General features: G+C 42.1%; 1 protein-coding gene across 3 annotated transcripts in view; it reads right to left on the bottom strand.

The window, feature by feature from the left end:
• Window positions 1–2,805: 2,805 nt before the first annotated feature.
• prkcz (protein kinase C, zeta) overlaps window positions 2,806–18,995 on the bottom strand; it is a 144,580-nt gene continuing 128,390 nt past the window's right edge. For all 3 annotated transcript variants that reach the window (XM_083770342.1, XM_083770344.1, XM_083770343.1), the window contains 2 exons: window positions 15,488–15,603; window positions 2,806–3,425 (listed from right to left, as the gene is read on the bottom strand). In XM_083770342.1, coding sequence (XP_083626468.1) covers window positions 3,338–3,425; window positions 15,488–15,603 — 204 coding nt within the window. In that variant the 3' untranslated portion in view covers window positions 2,806–3,337. The remainder of the gene's footprint in view (window positions 3,426–15,487; window positions 15,604–18,995) is intronic.

Here is an 18,995-nt window from a genome sequence, read left to right as displayed (position 1 = left end):
TATTTCCTTTTGTAAAAAATATAGCTCTATATTCTGTTAGTAATCATAGAGTTTTCAGCAACAGGGGTGTCCCCTCTCTAGTTCTTTTGTAAACAGAAATACATTTTCAGGTTGGGATGCTAATTTCATCCAATCAGGAAAGAGAGTAGACCTCATAAAGGATACAGGATAAAACAAGTGGAATTGGAACAAATGAATGATCAGACAAAATTGGAACTGGAGCACTCGCTGATGTGGCGTTCTCACTCCTGGATGAAATCTGTACCCATCTGAAAATGTATTTTATGTTTACTAAAAAGCTGGAGAGGTGGAGAGGCCTCTGTTACTGAACAAACACTAATGGTTGCAAAGTGTTATAATAGAGATTCACATTTCTAACAAATCACATCAAAACATCACCTAAATATGACATGTTGTATACATTTTTTTTATAGGAGATAGAGAAAATAATCTGTACATTTTCCACGTTCCTGCATTCTATAAGCTAGATGGAATTGATTTGAGATGATCTCAAGGGGCTACAAAATGAAGCTAAAGTCTACACAATGTGGAATGTGTCTACTTGTGAGACCCACTGAATTCTCTTGTTGTAAATATGTAATTTCTATCCATTTGGAGAAAACATTTTAATTCTCCTCATGTAAATACACAGGGAGTGGGGTTAAATCAGCGTTTGCAAATGTATTTCTTCTCGTTATTTCTGTGTTGAATCATTAATTAATTATCGGAGATCTAATGCTCCAGATTTCCTAGTTTGTTGCAAAGCCAATTCCCAGATGTAAAAAGCAGACTAATATTTAGCATTTATTTATTTCTTTGCCACCGCCTGCAGAGAGAGAAGAAAAAAGCATGACTCTGTTCACGGAAAACCAGTATCATTTTTAATAATTACAGATATGTACAAAGATGCGTTAAAGCAGAATTAAGCACATCCAACCAGCAAATGTTAAAACAAAATAAATCATGGACTGAGTAATTATTATTATTTTTTTTAAATAAAGGTTCTTTCTTCCTCATTTTGAATGGCCTTCATTGTAGTGTATTACGATTTCAAGGACTCCCAGCTCTTCCTTTGGTCCCTCAAGAAAAGAATGTCACAAATGTATGTCCTGGCGTACAAAAAGACTTCACAAGTCATAAAACTAAAATGTTGGCATTCATGAAATGCAGCAAATTAGACGGCATTGGTAAAAGGTGGGGACTCCCCCTTAATATTGAAATGATTTTCCAGCTGTGTGCGCATACGTGCGTGTGTTCTCTCATGGATATGACTAATTACTGACTACACAACTGCCTTGTATTATCTCTCCTCTCTCTTCTTTTCATATCTTAGCCATCCATCCCTAGTTTCTCTTCCTTGCTTATAGTGGCCCTCCAGCTAACGAGACCCTTTGACTCGAGACCGTCTAATTAATCCTATTATGCCGTTATCAAATGAGCACGGGTCAGATTTGATCAAATAATCCCTGCTCCGAAAGGGGTCTCCTCAATTTCTTCGAGGAAGTGCACAAATTTTGGGAGTCTAGAAAAGATCACATGTTTTGCCCAGGGAACGGTCTGAGGCAGATTGTTATTTCTGTTCATGGGGAAAAACTGTTTTATCAGTGCGCTTATTTCAAAGATAACTTTGCAGCTGTGCATGCTTTGTACCAGATTTCATCATAAAGCCCTTCCTTAAGCCATTACAGGGTTCCGTGTGCATATAAAACACCGAACCAATGGCTTCTGAGGGACGCAGCCTGCTGTAGTCATTTGAATGCCAGTGCATCTCGGCCTGGGATGTGTATTTTGAAGAGTTTTGTTCAGAGACCCAGCAGCACACACCTTTTATCATAATGCTGTCTCACATAACACTCACCCTACTGGATGGTCACCATGATGGTACCACCAGTTCCAGACAATGTCTGTTTTGGTTAGTTGAATCACTTAAGCTCTATGGTGTTTCGTGGGCAGACCACGAAACACCTGGCGCCGTGACCTGGATGCAGATGTGAAGAGATCTGGCCACACATGGGGACAGCTGGAGAAAATGGCCCAGGACAGGGGTGTCTGGAGAGCTCTTGTTCGTGGCCTATGCCCAAAGTTGGGCTATTGGCGTAAGTAACCTATTGTATACATTTTAAGATGGCGTCACAAGGGCGGAAATAGCATTTTCCTTTTCTTTTTTAAACATGTTTGCCTGTCTCCAAAATGGGGACGCAAGGATTAATGTGGTTAAACGACACTTGTTCATTGAAAAACGAGTCGGTACCAAACGAAAAAAAGACTGATTATGTAATTATACTCTTTTGTGATTCTTCATCGATGTGTTAAAAGTTGTAAGATCCTGTAATGTTTCTGCCAGCACTGTGGCAGAACCCACTATGATCCATAACTATCATTCCATTAATACAATTTGTATGGCATAGTCTAAACATGTTTCCAGTTGGTGTTCACCAACTGTTCCCACCAGTAAAGACATTTGATTTGATTTTAAAAAGAGATAAGTGCAATCAGACACATGGTTAATAGGTGGATCTTTGAGGCACTTCTTAAATAAAAAGCTGTCTCCCAGTGAGTGTTTTTTCCCATTGCACATGAAAACCAACCGCTGGGGAATAAAAAAAAAAGAAAGAAAGTCCATGGTCATGGATGAAAATGTGCCACTTGCATCAATAAAAAGGCATCGTCAATTTTGGATTTGCTACCTACATTATAATACACAATAATAACTTACCACTTATTTTTCCTTTGTCATTTTACATTCTCGTTTCACTAGATGTGCGACCCCCCTCCTAGTTAGGGAAAAAAAACAAGATTGGCAAAAAGTGCACATACATTTAGAGAGTAGAACTGTCATATTCATCCAGGGATGCGAGGAGGGTTCGAACCTGTTTATGATGGCACACTGAATGAAGTAGCTCTCTGTTCAGACTGCAAAGCCAGACGTGCGTCGACACAAAGATGGAAATTCAGGGGGGGGGGGGGGGGGGGGAAGAGTCAAAAGGGAGGAAGACAAAAAAAAGACAAAAAAGGGGAAGACAACATAACTCCGTTTTGGGGAATGTTCATGTGTAGTCCAGTGTCTTTATTTTATTTTCCCCCCCCCCACCGAAAACGAGCTTGGTGGTACCCCCACCAGAATAATGCAGATCCACAGCGAAACAAGTTCTTTATACTTGCATTTTTGCCCTCAAGTCTTGCTCACAGGTCACAAGGACTTAAAAGTCCTCCCTGTTGGCCTGTCCCTCCTCTTCCTCCTCCACTTTAGAGAGTTGGCTAGCTAGTCAGTTTTGGCTGAGACGGCAGCTTGGACAGACAGTAGGTGGGCGAAAAAGAGGAAGCGAGTCTCTCTCCCTCATACAGACTCCTCTGTGGATAGCAGCAGGGGGTTGATGTATTCAAATCCCTCGAACTCCGACTGGTCTATTCTCTTGATGACGTCCCTGAAGAGAGAGGAGATGGGAGTCATTCCAACACGAAAGATTCAGAGCAAAAAAAAGAGCCCAGAGCATTCTGCAGTTAGTCAGAACCTAGATACGAGGGTGGATTCATTGTGGGCCTGCAGTGCAGTAGGTTTTTGCCTGATTTTAACCACTTAGAGCACAATGCCACTTTGGTAGAGGTTTGGGTTGTGTGGTTACCTCGCCATGATGTTTGTAATAATTTTAGCGAGCCACCTTCAATAGTTGCTCCATGGATTAGAAATTGATTCAATTCATTATTAATCCAAAACAATCTCTCTGTATCTGTGTGTGTGTGTGTGTGTGTGTGTGTGTGTGTGTGTGTGTGTGTGTGTGTGCCAAAAAAAGCAGCTAAACGGCTTGAAAAAGTCTGTGCAATCTCTTCTACTATCGGTAGCCGCCAAATATGGCGAAGACGCGGTTACTTGTACCCCTGAAGGGTGTGTGGGTATTTGTCCGGGATTTGCTGATTGCATTCTGTACAGCACCTTGTAAATATTTGTGTCCTTGTATTGTATCTCTGAAGCCTAACACACACCGGGTGCGCAGCGAAAATAGAACTGGTTTCTATCGGAGCGTCAGGCGAGGCGTCAGCGCGCGTCAGACGCCACCGGTGTGGGATAGGTTCATTGAAAATAACGGAGGTGGCTGTTTTGACGCAGACGGTGTGTGAAGCCCTTTATGGTATAAATACATGGTGTGTGTGTGTGTGTGTGTGTGCGTGTGCGCGTAACTGGATTTGTTAAAATCATAAAATCACCCTGAAGAATGCAGCTTGTCTGTCCAAACTGTCAGTCTTGTCTCACTGTCCACATTAAAACATTTGGCATTGGTAGCTACGAGAGTGCAGCTATAATTATTTTTGTGTGTTTATCCCATTGACTGGAACCTCAAGGATCAGTGTGCTGTGCACCCTTTGGTAACCGAAAATGGTGAAATCAACAGGAAGTTAGACATTTGCATAAAACAATAACAATAAACCAACAACACAGAGCGTTTGACATCGACAGAATCTACTTCGTTTGCGTACTTTTGTGTGCTAAAAGAGAGACTTTGAGACCTGTTTCACAATGTAAGTCAACGAGGAGAATATTTTGGATAACTTTTCTAAATATCGGAGCCACTACTGAAGGTACTGTAGCTTGCCAATCTTTGGAGTTACATCATAGCAAGGTACTGGAACTACACCACCCAGACCTCTACCACTGTCATTGTTACTGGAACTACACCACCCAAACCTCTACCACTGTCATTGTTACTGGAACTACACCACCCAGACCTCTACCACTGTCATTGTTACTGGAACTACACCACCCAGACCTCTACCACTGTCATTGTTACTGGAACTACACCACCCAGACCTCTACCACTGTCATTGTTACTGGAACTACACCACCCAAACCTCTACCACTGTCATTGTTACTGGAACTACACCACCCAAACCTCTACCACTGTCATTGTAACTGGAACTACACCACCCAGACCTCTACCACTGTCATTGTTACTGGAACTACACCACCCAGACCTCTACCACTGTCATTGTTACTGGAACTACACCACCCAAACCTCTACCACTGTCATTGTTACTGGAACTACACCACCCAAACCTCTAACACTGTCATTGTTACTGGAACTACACCACCCAAACCTCTACCACTGTCATTGTCCATTAACCATTTAAACCCTACTTGGTCTATACCACTGTTTCCCAAACACGACTTGAGGAAAAATCCCATTTCATTTTCCTACATTTAAAATTAAATTTCGATATATTTCAACAACAAAAATTGAAATTAAAATATATATAATTTTATAAGTGTTAAAACAAATAAAAAAAATTAAGAGATTCCATGAATAAAATAATAATTAATAAGTAGTGAAAATAGCCGATCTACAAACTCACAACATGTTGTGTTTTAACACGTTGTGAGGTTTTAGATTTGCTATTTTCGGCAGATGTTCTCCCCCCAGAGTAGAATACTACGGTTCATGCGGTTGAAACCCTATTTTATACGTCGTTATACGACGGTGTCACGTGGTGAAAATAGTTGATCTGCAAGCATCGTGTCACATTATAGATGTGGTTAAAGCCATTTGGTAGCAAGCTGCTTCGAATTACACATGTACAACATGTCTTGGGACCAGTCAACATTATGATGAGTGTCATCTACTGCACTAGCTAGGATAGTATTCTTGCATTTGTAAATGGTATTGTCATAAATTATTTTGCATAATTTGAAAAGAGGACAGCGTATTTAATTGCATAAACCCACTGCAAAACCATAAGTGCATTTCAATAAGTTTCTTCTGTACCCATGAATCATCCTATCTGGGATTGAATTCATTCTGATAATTAGCCCTTCACTAAATCGCACCCCAAAAAGCGATTGTCCAATGCCAATCCAAATAGTTTAGCAACGGTTGCTATGCAGGTCAAGCTTTCTTCGCTGCTAACGTGCCTATAGTTTCCAGCAACGACTCGTCATAGATCTCTGATCTCCGCCCCTAGCCGTGTTGTGGGGCAAACTGAACCAGAGCTGAACTGTGTGAATGACAATTCACACGCTTTGCATTTGTAAAATTACTCATTTGCCGAAACGGAAAACGAATGGAAAGACGAGGCTTACGCTCAACATATGTAGGCCTACAGCTATTAGGAAGAGAGCTTTATCTCTGCAAAATCGGGGATATTATGAACACATCTTTCCAGAATGGAAAGATGATTTTGACAGCTACTGCCCCACTTTCAAGGCTACAACAACTGATACCTTATTGAAGAAACAAACATGTAATTGCTTAGCGAAACATCTGCTGGTGGGTGCTCAAATGTTGACAATGTAGGCTACAGTATTGTATTTGATTGCCTATTTGCCTATGATAACACATGGTAGGCTATGATTCAAGAACACTTACACTTATTAATCTCCACGTTAACTCTGTTCATTGCAAATAGCTGATCTGCAGCTCACCAGGGTATAGATTGGCTATTTTAATGACCTACTTTTACGTCTTTTGCAGAGCAGTGACATTTTGGCTATTATCTGGGTGTTCATTTAAACGAATGAATACATTAATCAAGAACACTAACAAGATATAATACAATGTTGTTTTTAAAGTTAAATCTGTTCATTGAAAATGGCTGATCTGCAAGCTCACTACTGTAGAATAGATGGATTACAATTATACTAACTAGCCCTTACCCGTTGTGAGATATGGCCGCTGGGGGTACTGCACCCTGGGTGCGTTTTCGCATTTATTTTATTCACTAATAAATTCATTATTAATGTATAATTTGTTAAATTGGAAAAAGGTCTTCGTTATAAGACCTCCATATTATTATGGTCAATGCCTGAGCGTTTGGTCTAGGCGGTGAGGAGATACGGCGGTGTTTCTGACAGACAGACACACATTCAGACATTGACTAAATTATAGTATGATAATGATATGATGATGATAGTGATATATAAATATATAAATAAAATCATGACATGACCAGCTAGACACCCAATTAAAATAGAAAACTCATTGATTATATGAATGTGTATGTGGCTTAATTAAATGACCAGTGCTTGGCTGTTATGCATCCATGGTTCTGTGCGCCGTCAGTGCACATTTGCTTGATACTCGATTGTTTGATACAAAACACAGTCGGTGCTATTCCTAAACGTAACCTGAATAAACTATGCCTAAACGGTCAAATATAACCTTATTCCTAACCTTCAGTCAGTAAAACGGTGCTAAAACCTAACCTTAATCCTAAACTTAACCCCAGTGAAACTATGTCTAACCCTAAACTTATTTCTAATCTTAACGTAACGTAATTTGTATTGTTGACCTATTTCTAAAATATTAGCGCAACTTTCGTTCAACTTTGACCCCTCTATCACATGGAACAATTTTTTGGGCGTAGTGATATGGACACAAAAAACATAGTTCCGTGTGATAGAGGGGTAAAAAATGAACGAAATTGGCACTAATATTTTAGAAATAGGTCAACAATACAAATTACGTTAGTTTTGTGGATTAATTTACTTTTAATGCGTGGCCCCCTGTGCCCCCCCACAAAATGACCAGAGCAGAACTCCCACCACGGGACTCGGGCAATCAATTAATACAGTTGCAACCACTATATTAATGGCAAGTATTTCATACAGCTTGAGTTCAAAACATCTGAACTATCCCTTTAAGGCAAGCATTCCGGATACCATTCCTATCACCCACAACAACCCACCCGACTGGCTGATAAAAGCAGCAGCATTACTCACAACGCAGGCGGTGTACGCAGTACTGGATGTGGGTGCATATATAACCTCCTCAATCACCACTAACGTTACAGACGTAGGGACTCTCTGTAACAGGCAGTATTGGATGTGGGTGCAGGGGGGTGAGATATATAACCTCCTCAATCACCACTAACGTTAAAGACGTATAGGGACTCTCTGTAACAGGTCACAGAGAAAGGGGCACAGAGAGACGGGCATCAAAGCTCGTGGCTTATTTCTAACCTATAATGTTTTTAGATGCATATTTTGCCGCGATGATTACGTTTAAAACGAGTAATACACTGTCTGGATGTCATCTTGAATGAGATTAAAAACGGAGTAGTTCTGTAATCAACATAAATTGTGTTTGGACCGATGTGCAGCAATGGGAATGAAACAGGTCAATGTAATCAAGATTCATTTTTATTCATGCAGGACTCGACATGCACGTCATCACGCGTCACGTTTTCGTTCAAAGGAAGTAATTTAATTGATTTGTATGGACTCTTTTTCCCCACAAAAATGGAAATGGCCCCATTGTTTTGGCATCCATTGTTAGATATGCCCATATGATGACCTATATGATGACATTTTTAATTTCACTAGGTCTTTAATAGCAATCAGAAAACCCCTTCCACCAGCAGAGCTATCATGAGTGGCAGAGTCAAAAGAAATGCTGCCCCCTCCCAGCGTCGTCCATGCCAGTTGGGTTGCAAAATAGCAGTGGTGGTATAGTACAAGTATATTTACTTAAGTACTGTACTTGAGTACAATTTCGATAAACTTTGTACTGTATATCAGCTTTTCAGCACTTTTACTTCTACTCCATTACATTTCGGCGGGAAATATTTTGTACTTTTACTCCACTACATGCATTTCAAAACTTTAGTTAATACAAGTTACTTTGTAGATTTAATATTACAAAACACACAATAACCCCTATATACAGTACATTTCGGCCATTTGAAAATAGCCAAGCTTACAATGCGTCGTGATGCATTGTAGATCGACTACAATGCATGCAAAAACAAGGGTTTTTTATACATTTTAAATGAGACATTCTGCACAATGAGTACCGTACATTTAACTTTTGGTACTTTTAGTACATTTTGAAAACTTATTTTACTTGTAACAGAGTAGTTCTACATTGCAGTATTGACACTTTTACTTAAGAGAATGTGAGTATAGTTTTTCCACCACTGGCAAAACAGGTCGTTTCCTCATGAGTGAGTGTTATGGTGGTGAGGGGGAGGTGAGGAGCTGCACACCATGCAGGCCTCTTGCTGGGGGAGAGAGAGGGGAGAGGCTTTCTCCCGTAGAAGGCTTTGAGGTTAAACAACGTGTGCGTTCGGTTCCACTTCCCCTGGTGGACCAAGTGGGCGGGGGTTTCTGGCTCGGGCGTTTGTTTGAAATGGCGATGGAGAGAAACGTCCTTTCCTCTACACATCTAGTCTTTATAGGAATTATTATACTCACTCTAAAGCCTCGCTTTTGTTATCCTCTGTCGTGCAATAGTGCAGAACTTCGAAAATGCCAGGGGGGTTTTTCTACAAACAAGCTAACGACGACGCATCGCAAGCTTTAAAATCTGTTCGTTTGAGGGACGCCGTTGTGCAACGCCATGTAGATTAGGTTTAGGAGTGAGTCATGTAGATTAGGTTTAGGAGTGATTCATGTAGATTAGGTTTAGGAGTGAGTCATGTAGATTAGGTTTAGGAGTGAGTCATGTAGATTAGGTTTAGGAGTGAGTCGTGTAGATTAGGTTTAGGAGTGAGTCATGTAGATTAGGTTTAGGAGTGAGTTCAACGTCATGTAGATTAGGTTTAGGAGTGAGTCATGTAGATTAGGTTTAGGAGTGAGTCATGTAGATTATGTTTAGGAGTGAGTCATGTAGATTAGGTTTAGGAGTGAGTCATGTAGATTAGGTTTAGGAGTGAGTCATGTAGATTAGGTTTAGGAGTGAGTAACGTCATGTAGATTAGGTTTAGGAGTGAGTAACGTCATGTAGATTAGGTTTAGGAGTGAGTAACGTCATGTAGATTAGGTTTAGGAGTGAGTTCATGTAGATTAGGTTTAGGAGTGAGTTCATGTAGATTAGGTTTAGGAGTGAGTTCATATAGATTAGGTTTAGGAGTGAGTCATGTAGATTAGGTTTAGGAGTGAGTTCAACGTCATGTAGATTAGGTTTAGGAGTGAGTCATGTAGATTAGGTTTAGGAGTGAGTCATGTAGATTAGGTTTAGGAGTGAGTCATGTAGATTAGGTTTAGGAGTGAGTAATGTCATGTAGATTAGGTTTAGGAGTGAGTAACGTCATGTAGATTAGGTTTAGGAGTGAGTAACGTCATGTAGATTAGGTTTAGGAGTGAGTAACGTCATGTAGATTAGGTTTAGGAGTGAGTTCATGTAGATTAGGTTTAGGAGTGAGTTCATGTAGATTAGGTTTAGGAGTGAGTTCATATAGATTAGGTTTAGGAGTGAGTTCATGTAGATTAGGTTTAGGAGTGAGTTCATGTAGATTAGGTTTAGGAGTGAGTTCATATAGATTAGGTTTAGGAGTGAGTTCTTGTAGATTAGGTTTAGGAGTGAGTTCATATAGATTAGGTTTAGGAGTGAGTTCATGTAGATTAGGTTTAGGAGTGAGTTCATGTAGATTAGGTTTAGGAGTGAGTTCATATAGATTAGGTTTAGGAGTGAGTTCTTGTAGATTAGGTTTAGGAGTGAGTTCATATAGATTAGGTTTAGGAGTGAGTTCATGTAGATTAGGTTTAGGAGTGAGTTCTTGTAGATTAGGTTTAGGAGTGAGTTCATGTAGATTAGGTTTAGGAGTGAGTTCATATAGATTAGGTTTAGGAGTGAGTTCTTGTAGATTAGGTTTAGGAGTGAGTTCTTGTAGATTAGGTTTAGGAGTGAGTTCATATAGATTAGGTTTAGGAGTGAGTTCTTGTAGATTAGGTTTAGGAGTGAGTTCTTGTAGATTAGGTTTAGGAGTGAGTTCTTGTAGATTAGGTTTAGGAGTGAGTTCTCGTGTGAAAATTGGGGGTATGTGTGTCGGCGGGAGGAGAGCAAGTAGAGCGACCGCAGAAAGGGAAACGAGAGAGAGAGACAGAGAGAGAGCGAGGGGAAGGTTTGGGAGTTGACCAAAACAAACAGTGTGCTCACTAGCGCAAATGTTGCCATTTTTTCCACTTTCTTTCCCCCCGAAGAGGCTTAAAAGCATTACCAGATGCTCACTGGAGGACGAGGGGAAAAGTGGGAATATAGCGAGAGAACGCGAGCAGGGTATAGACGAGATGAAGACATTCGGGCCGTTTAAAGAGAGGAAGGAAGCAGCCATTTGTTCAGGGCTCGGGCTGTGTTAATTTCTTAATACCTTTTTGCTGTGCAAAAACATGCTAATTCATGCTATTGACTGGCCAAGAAAATCACCCAAGCAGATTTGTATGTTACTTTAATTATGTTTATTATATACAGAAAATAGCAGATCTACAAGCTCTAAACTAGAGCTGCTTGCAGAGGCTTCTATTTGTGGTGTACGATATCATCATACGCTGTAGTATAAATCGTGAAGTTTTCTAAAGCGTATAGTCCGTGATTCTGATTGGCTGGTTTCCGTTTAGTAGAAATGATAAAAGACACTCACTCACTGTACGACCCTCAGCCATTATAAAATACTCGGTAAACTGCGACCTCCAGTGGCTTTATTGATCAACAGGTTCACTGAAGAAAAGTAAATCAATTCCGTCCCTCGGCAAAACGGTACGTGCGAGTGGCTGTAATTGCCACGGTAACTCGGGAGAGGATGAATGCCATCGATGCAGGCACCAGTGTCTCCTTGCCCGCGTGCTGGCAGAGGCTGCCGTTTCATAACACTGATGAAGTCAGGGGAGCTGGCACAGGCCAAGTAAAGCCTCTCTCTCCTGAAGCACCCCCACACACCCCCATCTTGCTATGTTGGCACAGGGCCCCCAGCAAGCCTTGGTTTTTAATGCCATGAGTAAATCTCTTAACATGGAGGGGCTTTACCCTTCTCTCTCTCTCTTCTCTGCACGTCTCTCACTTTTTCTTTTTTCGTCTGCCAAACCTATCACGCGAGCAAGGCGAGGGCGGGGGTTGTGGGCTGAGGTGCTTTTTGCGTCCGCCTCCCCCACACCACCCCCCATCTCTCCTAGCTGGATGGAGAGGGCGACGTCACCACTTGTCCTTTGCTGACAGAGAGAGGAGAAAGGGATGCAGAGAGAGAGAAAGTATAACAGAAAGGAGGGGGGTTTGTGTCTCCTCTATGATGTGCGGCGGCATTTCATGCCAGCTTGGTATCTCCACTATTGATTTGGCAGAGAGCACCCTCACACACACATACTGTACACATACACGGTTACACCCACCCACAACAGTGCATCGCAGACTGTCATGGACATGGACTGCTGTCATCAAATTCCTGACGCAAATTATCTGCCTTGCCTCTCAGCTCCTTAATGAGCTGGGAGGCGCGCCCAACGCCAGCCTGAAGCTCGGAGATGGGTGCCTAGGAATGTGCCAGCAGGGCCTCTTCCTACTGAGGCACAGACCGGGGGGGGGGGGGTGGTGTCTGTCACAGGTACAGGGGGATGATGGGCATTTAATAGGGTTCATATTAACACTCTCTGCTCCCGGGGCTCCTTGGCGAGATGCCACCTCACAAGGTTGTACAGTAGCTGTCGCTCATACGCGTTCAAAGCGCATCGCGTGGGCAGAGCGGCAGTGCCTCTGCTGACCCCCCCCCCCCCCACATCTCCTATACCTACAGCAGTGGTTCTCATGCACAGTGGGGTCCAGGGATCTTATGCCTTGAACGTTTCTGGTGGGTCCCCACCCAGCAAAACCCCATTTTATACTTAAAAAGATGGAGTGCCATATTTTTGTAGGCTACTTTTTCTGTATTGTTTGTGTCCATGGAGTTAACATTACTCTAATGGACACCCAGGTGTGGTTAGAAATTTTAATATTCAAATATGTCTTCCCTGTGTATTTTTGGTTTCTCTCAGCTTCAGTTCAAGTGGATCACCAGGCAAACTTAACCCTTAGAGAAGGAACCATGTATTGTACCGTGGCTTTATAGGCCAAATCATAACATGATCTCTACAAAAAGATGCTTGTATAATTACTAGGAGTCAGACCACGATACAATAATATGGCGACGCGAGAATGACACACCAATGTGGCTAGCTGCCCAGCCTTTAGCCAGCCAGGCCATGGTGCTGGCTAGTGGCTGGGCCACAAGCCTGGTGGCTAGCCAGCAGTTAGTAACTACCGTTTCGGTGGTCACCTTATCGCCTAAAAATGGAGTATGAATAGGCCTTTAGCGTTTTAAATATTGGACTTTAAATGTATGGATTGCCGCTGTAACACAGCATGCATCTTAACCTATATAACGATAACACAAATCCACATAATTTCACTGATGGTATTTTCCTATGCACGAGAAGTGTCACAAGAAACTCAGTTAAACTGTTGTTATATTAGCCACATTTTAGGATTAGGAACACTATATGTATTGAAAATCCTGTTGCTGCCGTTAGTGATAAAGCTCAACAGGGATGTTTTTATTTCATTTCAAACCATCTCAGAAGCTATCTCGCGACCGAGTGCCGGGGGGAGCATTTAAATCTCAACAGCCTGGTGGTCGGACGGAGGGGAAGGTTGGTCTTCATAAAAAAAAAACCTTTATCTGGAACAAACCAAAAACACTGGAGAGCCTGAAAAAAAATCAATCCAGCATGGATTTAAAATGCAAACGTCGTCCGACACAAGTCTAGTAATATCCGTTGGCACGGTGAAACAAAGCCTCATGGAATCCATTTTATGACGGCTCGGTGGGGGTGGGGGGGGGGGGTGTTTGTCGTGTGCTGGCTGCAGACCATCTGCAACAATGGAACCCACACATACGTCTGTGGTCATGCCAAAATATCTTCAAGCTCTATTCTTCTCCAAAGTTAATGTAAAACAAGGATGCCCATTGAATCCCTGTAGGCAACATGTCCACATTAATCAAAACACTGACCCCGGTGGATAATAAAGACGTCATTGTAGGGAGCTTCGAGGGGGTATTTTCTTCTTCATTGAATGCAGACATCTTTTTAGGGAGGGGGGGGGGGGGGGGGTTTGTTGTTGGCTAGTTGAGCCCTGCGATTCATTGGGGAGGGGGGGATGCAGCGAGTGATCTTTCACCATTTCACTAAGGGACTGCTTCACGGAGCCTGTACGCTCCCCTTTGAAGCAACGCCCTTCCATGCCGCAGACCCACAGTGGTGCCACGGATTCCCACGTGAGAGCTAGAGGTTTGAGCCCCCCGATGCTTAGTTGCGGCGGTTTCGCACGGCGGAAATAGATCACGACAGTTGTGAGCTTGTAGATCGGCTATTTTTGGTGAGCAACACTCACATTTGACGAAGTATATAAGCTAAGGCTTTACTGTTGACTACAGAGCTTCTGGTGGTGGTGGTGGGGAGGGGGGCGGGGTGATTAAGGCACTCGAGCTTCAGTATTAGTTTTTGAGGCACGACGGGAGAGGTTTTCTCATTCACTTCCACTGCAGCCCAGAGCCTTCCAGATGGACTGTGTGTGTGTGTGTGTGTGTGTGTGGGGATTCAAACTGGAAACCTCCCAATCGCTGGCCACTAACGCAACGATGATGATGACAACAACAACAACAGCAAAGTGAATTGAAAACACAAGTCAAACTCTAGGACGCGAGCTTGGAAGAATGCATGCAAAGGCATCGTCTTGTTAACATGTTTTCCAATCGAACACTGTTTCCCAAGCAGAGGGTCGCGAATAAATATGTACATATTTTTTCCCGGTTCCTATTTTTAAAAATGACCATTTAAAAAGATAAAAAAGAATTAATTAATTCATTCATGAATATTTTTTAAAACAGTATGTAAGCATAAACTTTTGTTTGTGCATGTACAGTATGTATTTACGTATGTGTGTGGAATGTGCGTGTGTGTGTGTGTGTGTGCGTGCGTGCGTGCGTGCATGCGTGCATGCATGCATGCGCGTGTGTGTGCGCGCGTTAAGCATACAGTCAAAAGACCTGTAGTGTCAATGGTTCATAAACCTGGTGGTCTGGGTAGTAAGTGGGTGCATGTGTTTAGTTAGATGGGTTTGTCTAACCAACGTACAGTATGCACCCCATATTAGGGGCAGCACTTAATACTTAATAACCTCATTTGCGAATCCCTTTACCACTGAAGCATTTCCAAGTGAGTCAAATCACAAAATACAGCTAAATTAGGACACTGCTCACACAAACACATACTATAGAAAACTAAATGGTGCATGTCTATTAGGTTTACCATGAGCTATTTGAACACTGACTGAGCCATCGCTTTCTTAATACTCCATAGCAAAATCTAAATCCTAACATCATAAAAGGCCTGTGTGGCCCAGTTTTCCCGAAAACATATCCGCGACAGAAATGTTTTGAAATGAAAATTGAACGGAGCTAGACTGCTCCTCCTGCCCTGGAGTGCGGCGCCCCCTAGGGGGCTTTCTCTCTCTCCTTGTTAAGTCTGCCTTTCAGGTCCTTTGATAATTTCAAAAGTTTGTGTAGTTTCCACTCGACTAATCTACCCATACATTATTCCCATTAGTACCGTTTTAATGACGGTGAGGCTTTTTGTCGAGTGGTACCACTCACTGCAAAATATAAGTATTCATTTGTCTCTTGAGCGTATGGAAATAAAAATGAACCATTGGAGAGTTACATTAACACAGAGGAGTGGAGAACAGCTACTACTTACTCATCGTCTGGTGTTAGCTGCACTGGTTCGTTGGTAAACTGGGTGTCAAAGTTTTCCAAGCCGTAATCGTCGGTAATCTGAGGTTTGAAGGGTGGGGTCACCAGTTTCTTTTCCAGCTGATTAAAACAAACAAACAACACATATCAGTATAATGGACAACAATCATAAACACCAACAGTATAGTTCATAAAACCATAATTTAGTTAAGGGCATACAAGTACATTTTGTACTTAAAATAGTGGCGAGTGAAAGATGACATGCACCATAACTCATAAACCAGACCCAAAAGGTTCTGATTTATCGCATTGTGCTGCTTTACATAATAACCATTAACCATTAAGACGCCCTGAGGGCGAGAAGCGACCCTAAAGGGCGAGGTCCTGTTGAAGCTACAGGTCTGGGAATGCCCATATATGGACCTCTTTTTTTTTAAACTTTTTCGGGCCAGGTAAAAATGTGTGCCAATTAGTAAGGCCAGGCGGGGCCTCGGGCCCAGTTAGTTAATTTCTAAGGAGAACTCTAGTTTTCGCTGGCTGCACTAATAACTTTGGGTCAGGCCCATCTAGAGTTTGAATGGACAGGTATCAGTCAAAAGGGAGACATCGAAGAGGAAGGATGGATGGGGAAGGATCAACATATGGAATCCATATATATCCATATATGGAGATCTAAGGGTTTGAGGTCAACTGTAGAGTTGCTGGCCGGCTCCATATATGCAGATATAGCTGATGATCCAGTTTTCTCCATGTAAGGTTATCCAGGGTTTAATGAGGTCAGTGTTGTGATATATATGGAGCGTGTCACAAAGCGTGACGGACTGACGACCATACATGGTGGTGTGACGTGTCACGAGGCGGGACGGACTGAGGTCCATATATGGTGGCGTGACGGACGGACGGACGGACGGATTGACTGAAAGGTTTTGCAGGTTTTCAGAGTAATCTAATTGTCCAGACACCCACATCAAAACAATACAGCACATTAACACCAAGACAATACAAAGACATGAGGTCCCCCCTGTGTACAGGACCATCCTATCTACTGGCGGAGCAGTTTGTTTAATGCCGTGATGGCTGAGGGAACAAAACTCCTACTAAAACGGACCTTTTTCCATGGCAAGGTTCTGTATCTTTGTCCAGATGGCATGAGGTTAAAAAAGCGATACAGCGGACGATCAGTGTAATTTGATATTGAAAGTGCTAGCCGCATGATGGCCTTACTGTTCATTTCAGAAAGTGTGGGTGTAAAGGAAGGCTTCCAAGATCATCGCTCAACTCAGTACAGGAGGAGAGAAAGCGAGGGTGGGGGAAGGTGCACGCCACACATCATGGGGAATTGAACCCATGGTATGGATAATACAGTCAATACATTAACCCACTGGTTCTTATGGGTCATGAAAATCCCATTTTCTTTTCCCACATTTAGAAAAATACATATATTTCAAAAGATGTATTTATTTATTTAATTTTATTAAAGATTTGAGTTAAAAATGTAATTTTTTGCACAAATTTCAACGATTTTCCAAAACATAGGAGATCTGGTATTTTTGAATAGCCAACGTCTAAAATAATAATAATAATTATTATTACTTACAGTATACCTTTTTATACTGAGCTTGTAGACTGATTGTTTTAGACTTCAGAGGAGTGGTTCCCAAACGTTTCCATGTCAAGGACCCCCAAAAAGATACTCATTAGCCCGCGGACCCCCATTTGAAAATATATGCCATGGGCCCCCCATACGGCTCTAGGGTCTGACGGCCCCCTATTTAATGGCATTTCTATCTCTGGGACCCCAATACATATTGTAAAATGATTATTGATGTAACTCTGTCTACAAATGGATAATAATTATCATTTATCATTTAGCTGGGGACCTCCTGGATCTCTCTCAAGGACCCCTAGGGGCCCCCGCCTCCCGGACCCCACTTTGGGAACCACTGCTTTAGAGAACTCATTTTTACACTGAGTCATGGGGCTCTGTGGGGCTCTGTGATTTCCGTTCTTTTGGTACCGATTTGTGATGAAGATAATTTTCCAGGATAATTTCCAGGCGAGCCACCCTGTGCGACGTATGTGTAAATACATTGTGACGTGCTGCAGAGCTATAATTCAGATGACACATGTGATGAAATGGCATGGTGTAAATGAAGAAGTGAAAGGGAGAGAGAGGAGGACACAATAGGGATTTGTGAGGCTCCCAAGAAATTGTGGGCAAGTGATTCAGCCGGGTGTTTTTTTTTCATGGTTTGTTTCCATGGTTTCAGGGTCGTTTTTGTTCCTTTAAAAAAAAAGACACAAAAAAAGATCACTGAGAAAAGAACAATGTCAGATGGACACAGAAATCAAAACCCACAGCCTTGCTCCTTATTTTGTTTAGATTTTTTTGTGGGTTTTACAGATTTATACCATAATCTCAAGTCATGGAAAGACGCCTTAGACTGAAATGCTCAAAGCTGCTTGTAGATCTGCTATTTTAACAAATGTTTGCCTAAGACATGGCCCAAAATGTGTGTGACCGTGTGTGTGTGTGTATTAACAAATGTTTGCCTAAGACATGGCCCACAATGTGTGTGTGTGTGGGTGTGTGTGTGTGTGTGTGTGTGTGTGTGTGTGCCTGCGTGTGTACGTACAAACATGTGTATGCTTCAGATTGAATTCCCTGCTAGTTTTAGTGGCAACTTCACATCATTAGCCCTATTGGTTTAACCCACTCTCTCTGTCTCTGCCCTTTTCTCCTCAATTGGGGCCTCTACTGCTCATCCCTTTCTCTCTCTCTCCCCCTCTCTGCTTCATTCTCAGCCATCCATCAAGGCTCCCCATCTCCGTCTCTCTCCATCATCTGAAACCCTTTGTCTCTCCTGTAGGAGATTCTTTCCTCCTTTCAACTGACTCGCTCCACCCGTTCTCCTCCATGGCTCTCTGGTTGCTCTGATCACTGGTGGAAGGTAACTAAGTACATTTACTCAAGTACTGTACTTAAGTACACTTTTGAGGTACTTTACTTGAGTATTTCCAGTACTTTTACACCACTACAATTATTTGAACACTTTAGTTACTAGTTACTTTGAAGATTTGGATTATTATTACAAAAAACATACATTAACAACTTCAACCCTATATACATTTCGGCCATTTGAAAAAAGCCGATCTACAAGCTCAAAATTGTGAGCTTGTAGATCGTCTATTTTCAAAAGATTTTGTACACATTTTGAACTTGTGAAATGGGACATTCTGCAATATGAGTACCTTTTTAGTGCATTTTGAAACCGATACTTTTGTACATTTACTCAAGTACATTTTGAATTCTGGACTTCTACTTGTAACGGTGTACATCTACAGTGCAGTATTGATACGTTTACTTATAAGTACAACATTTGAGTACTTTTTCCCCACCACTGTTCTGTGCGCTCCTTTCAACGGACTGGCTCCACCTGCCTTCCTCTCTGGTCTGCTCTGTGATGTGGTTGCAGGTTGGATGCTCTGTGTGGTGCTAATGATGCACACAG

Source organism: Protomyctophum parallelum (genome assembly GCF_964188405.1).
Source record: "Protomyctophum parallelum genome assembly, chromosome: 7".
NCBI lineage: Eukaryota > Metazoa > Chordata > Actinopteri > Myctophiformes > Myctophidae > Protomyctophum > Protomyctophum parallelum.
Note: the sequence above shows the minus strand (reverse complement) of the source record. Positions and strands in the feature narration are given on the sequence as shown.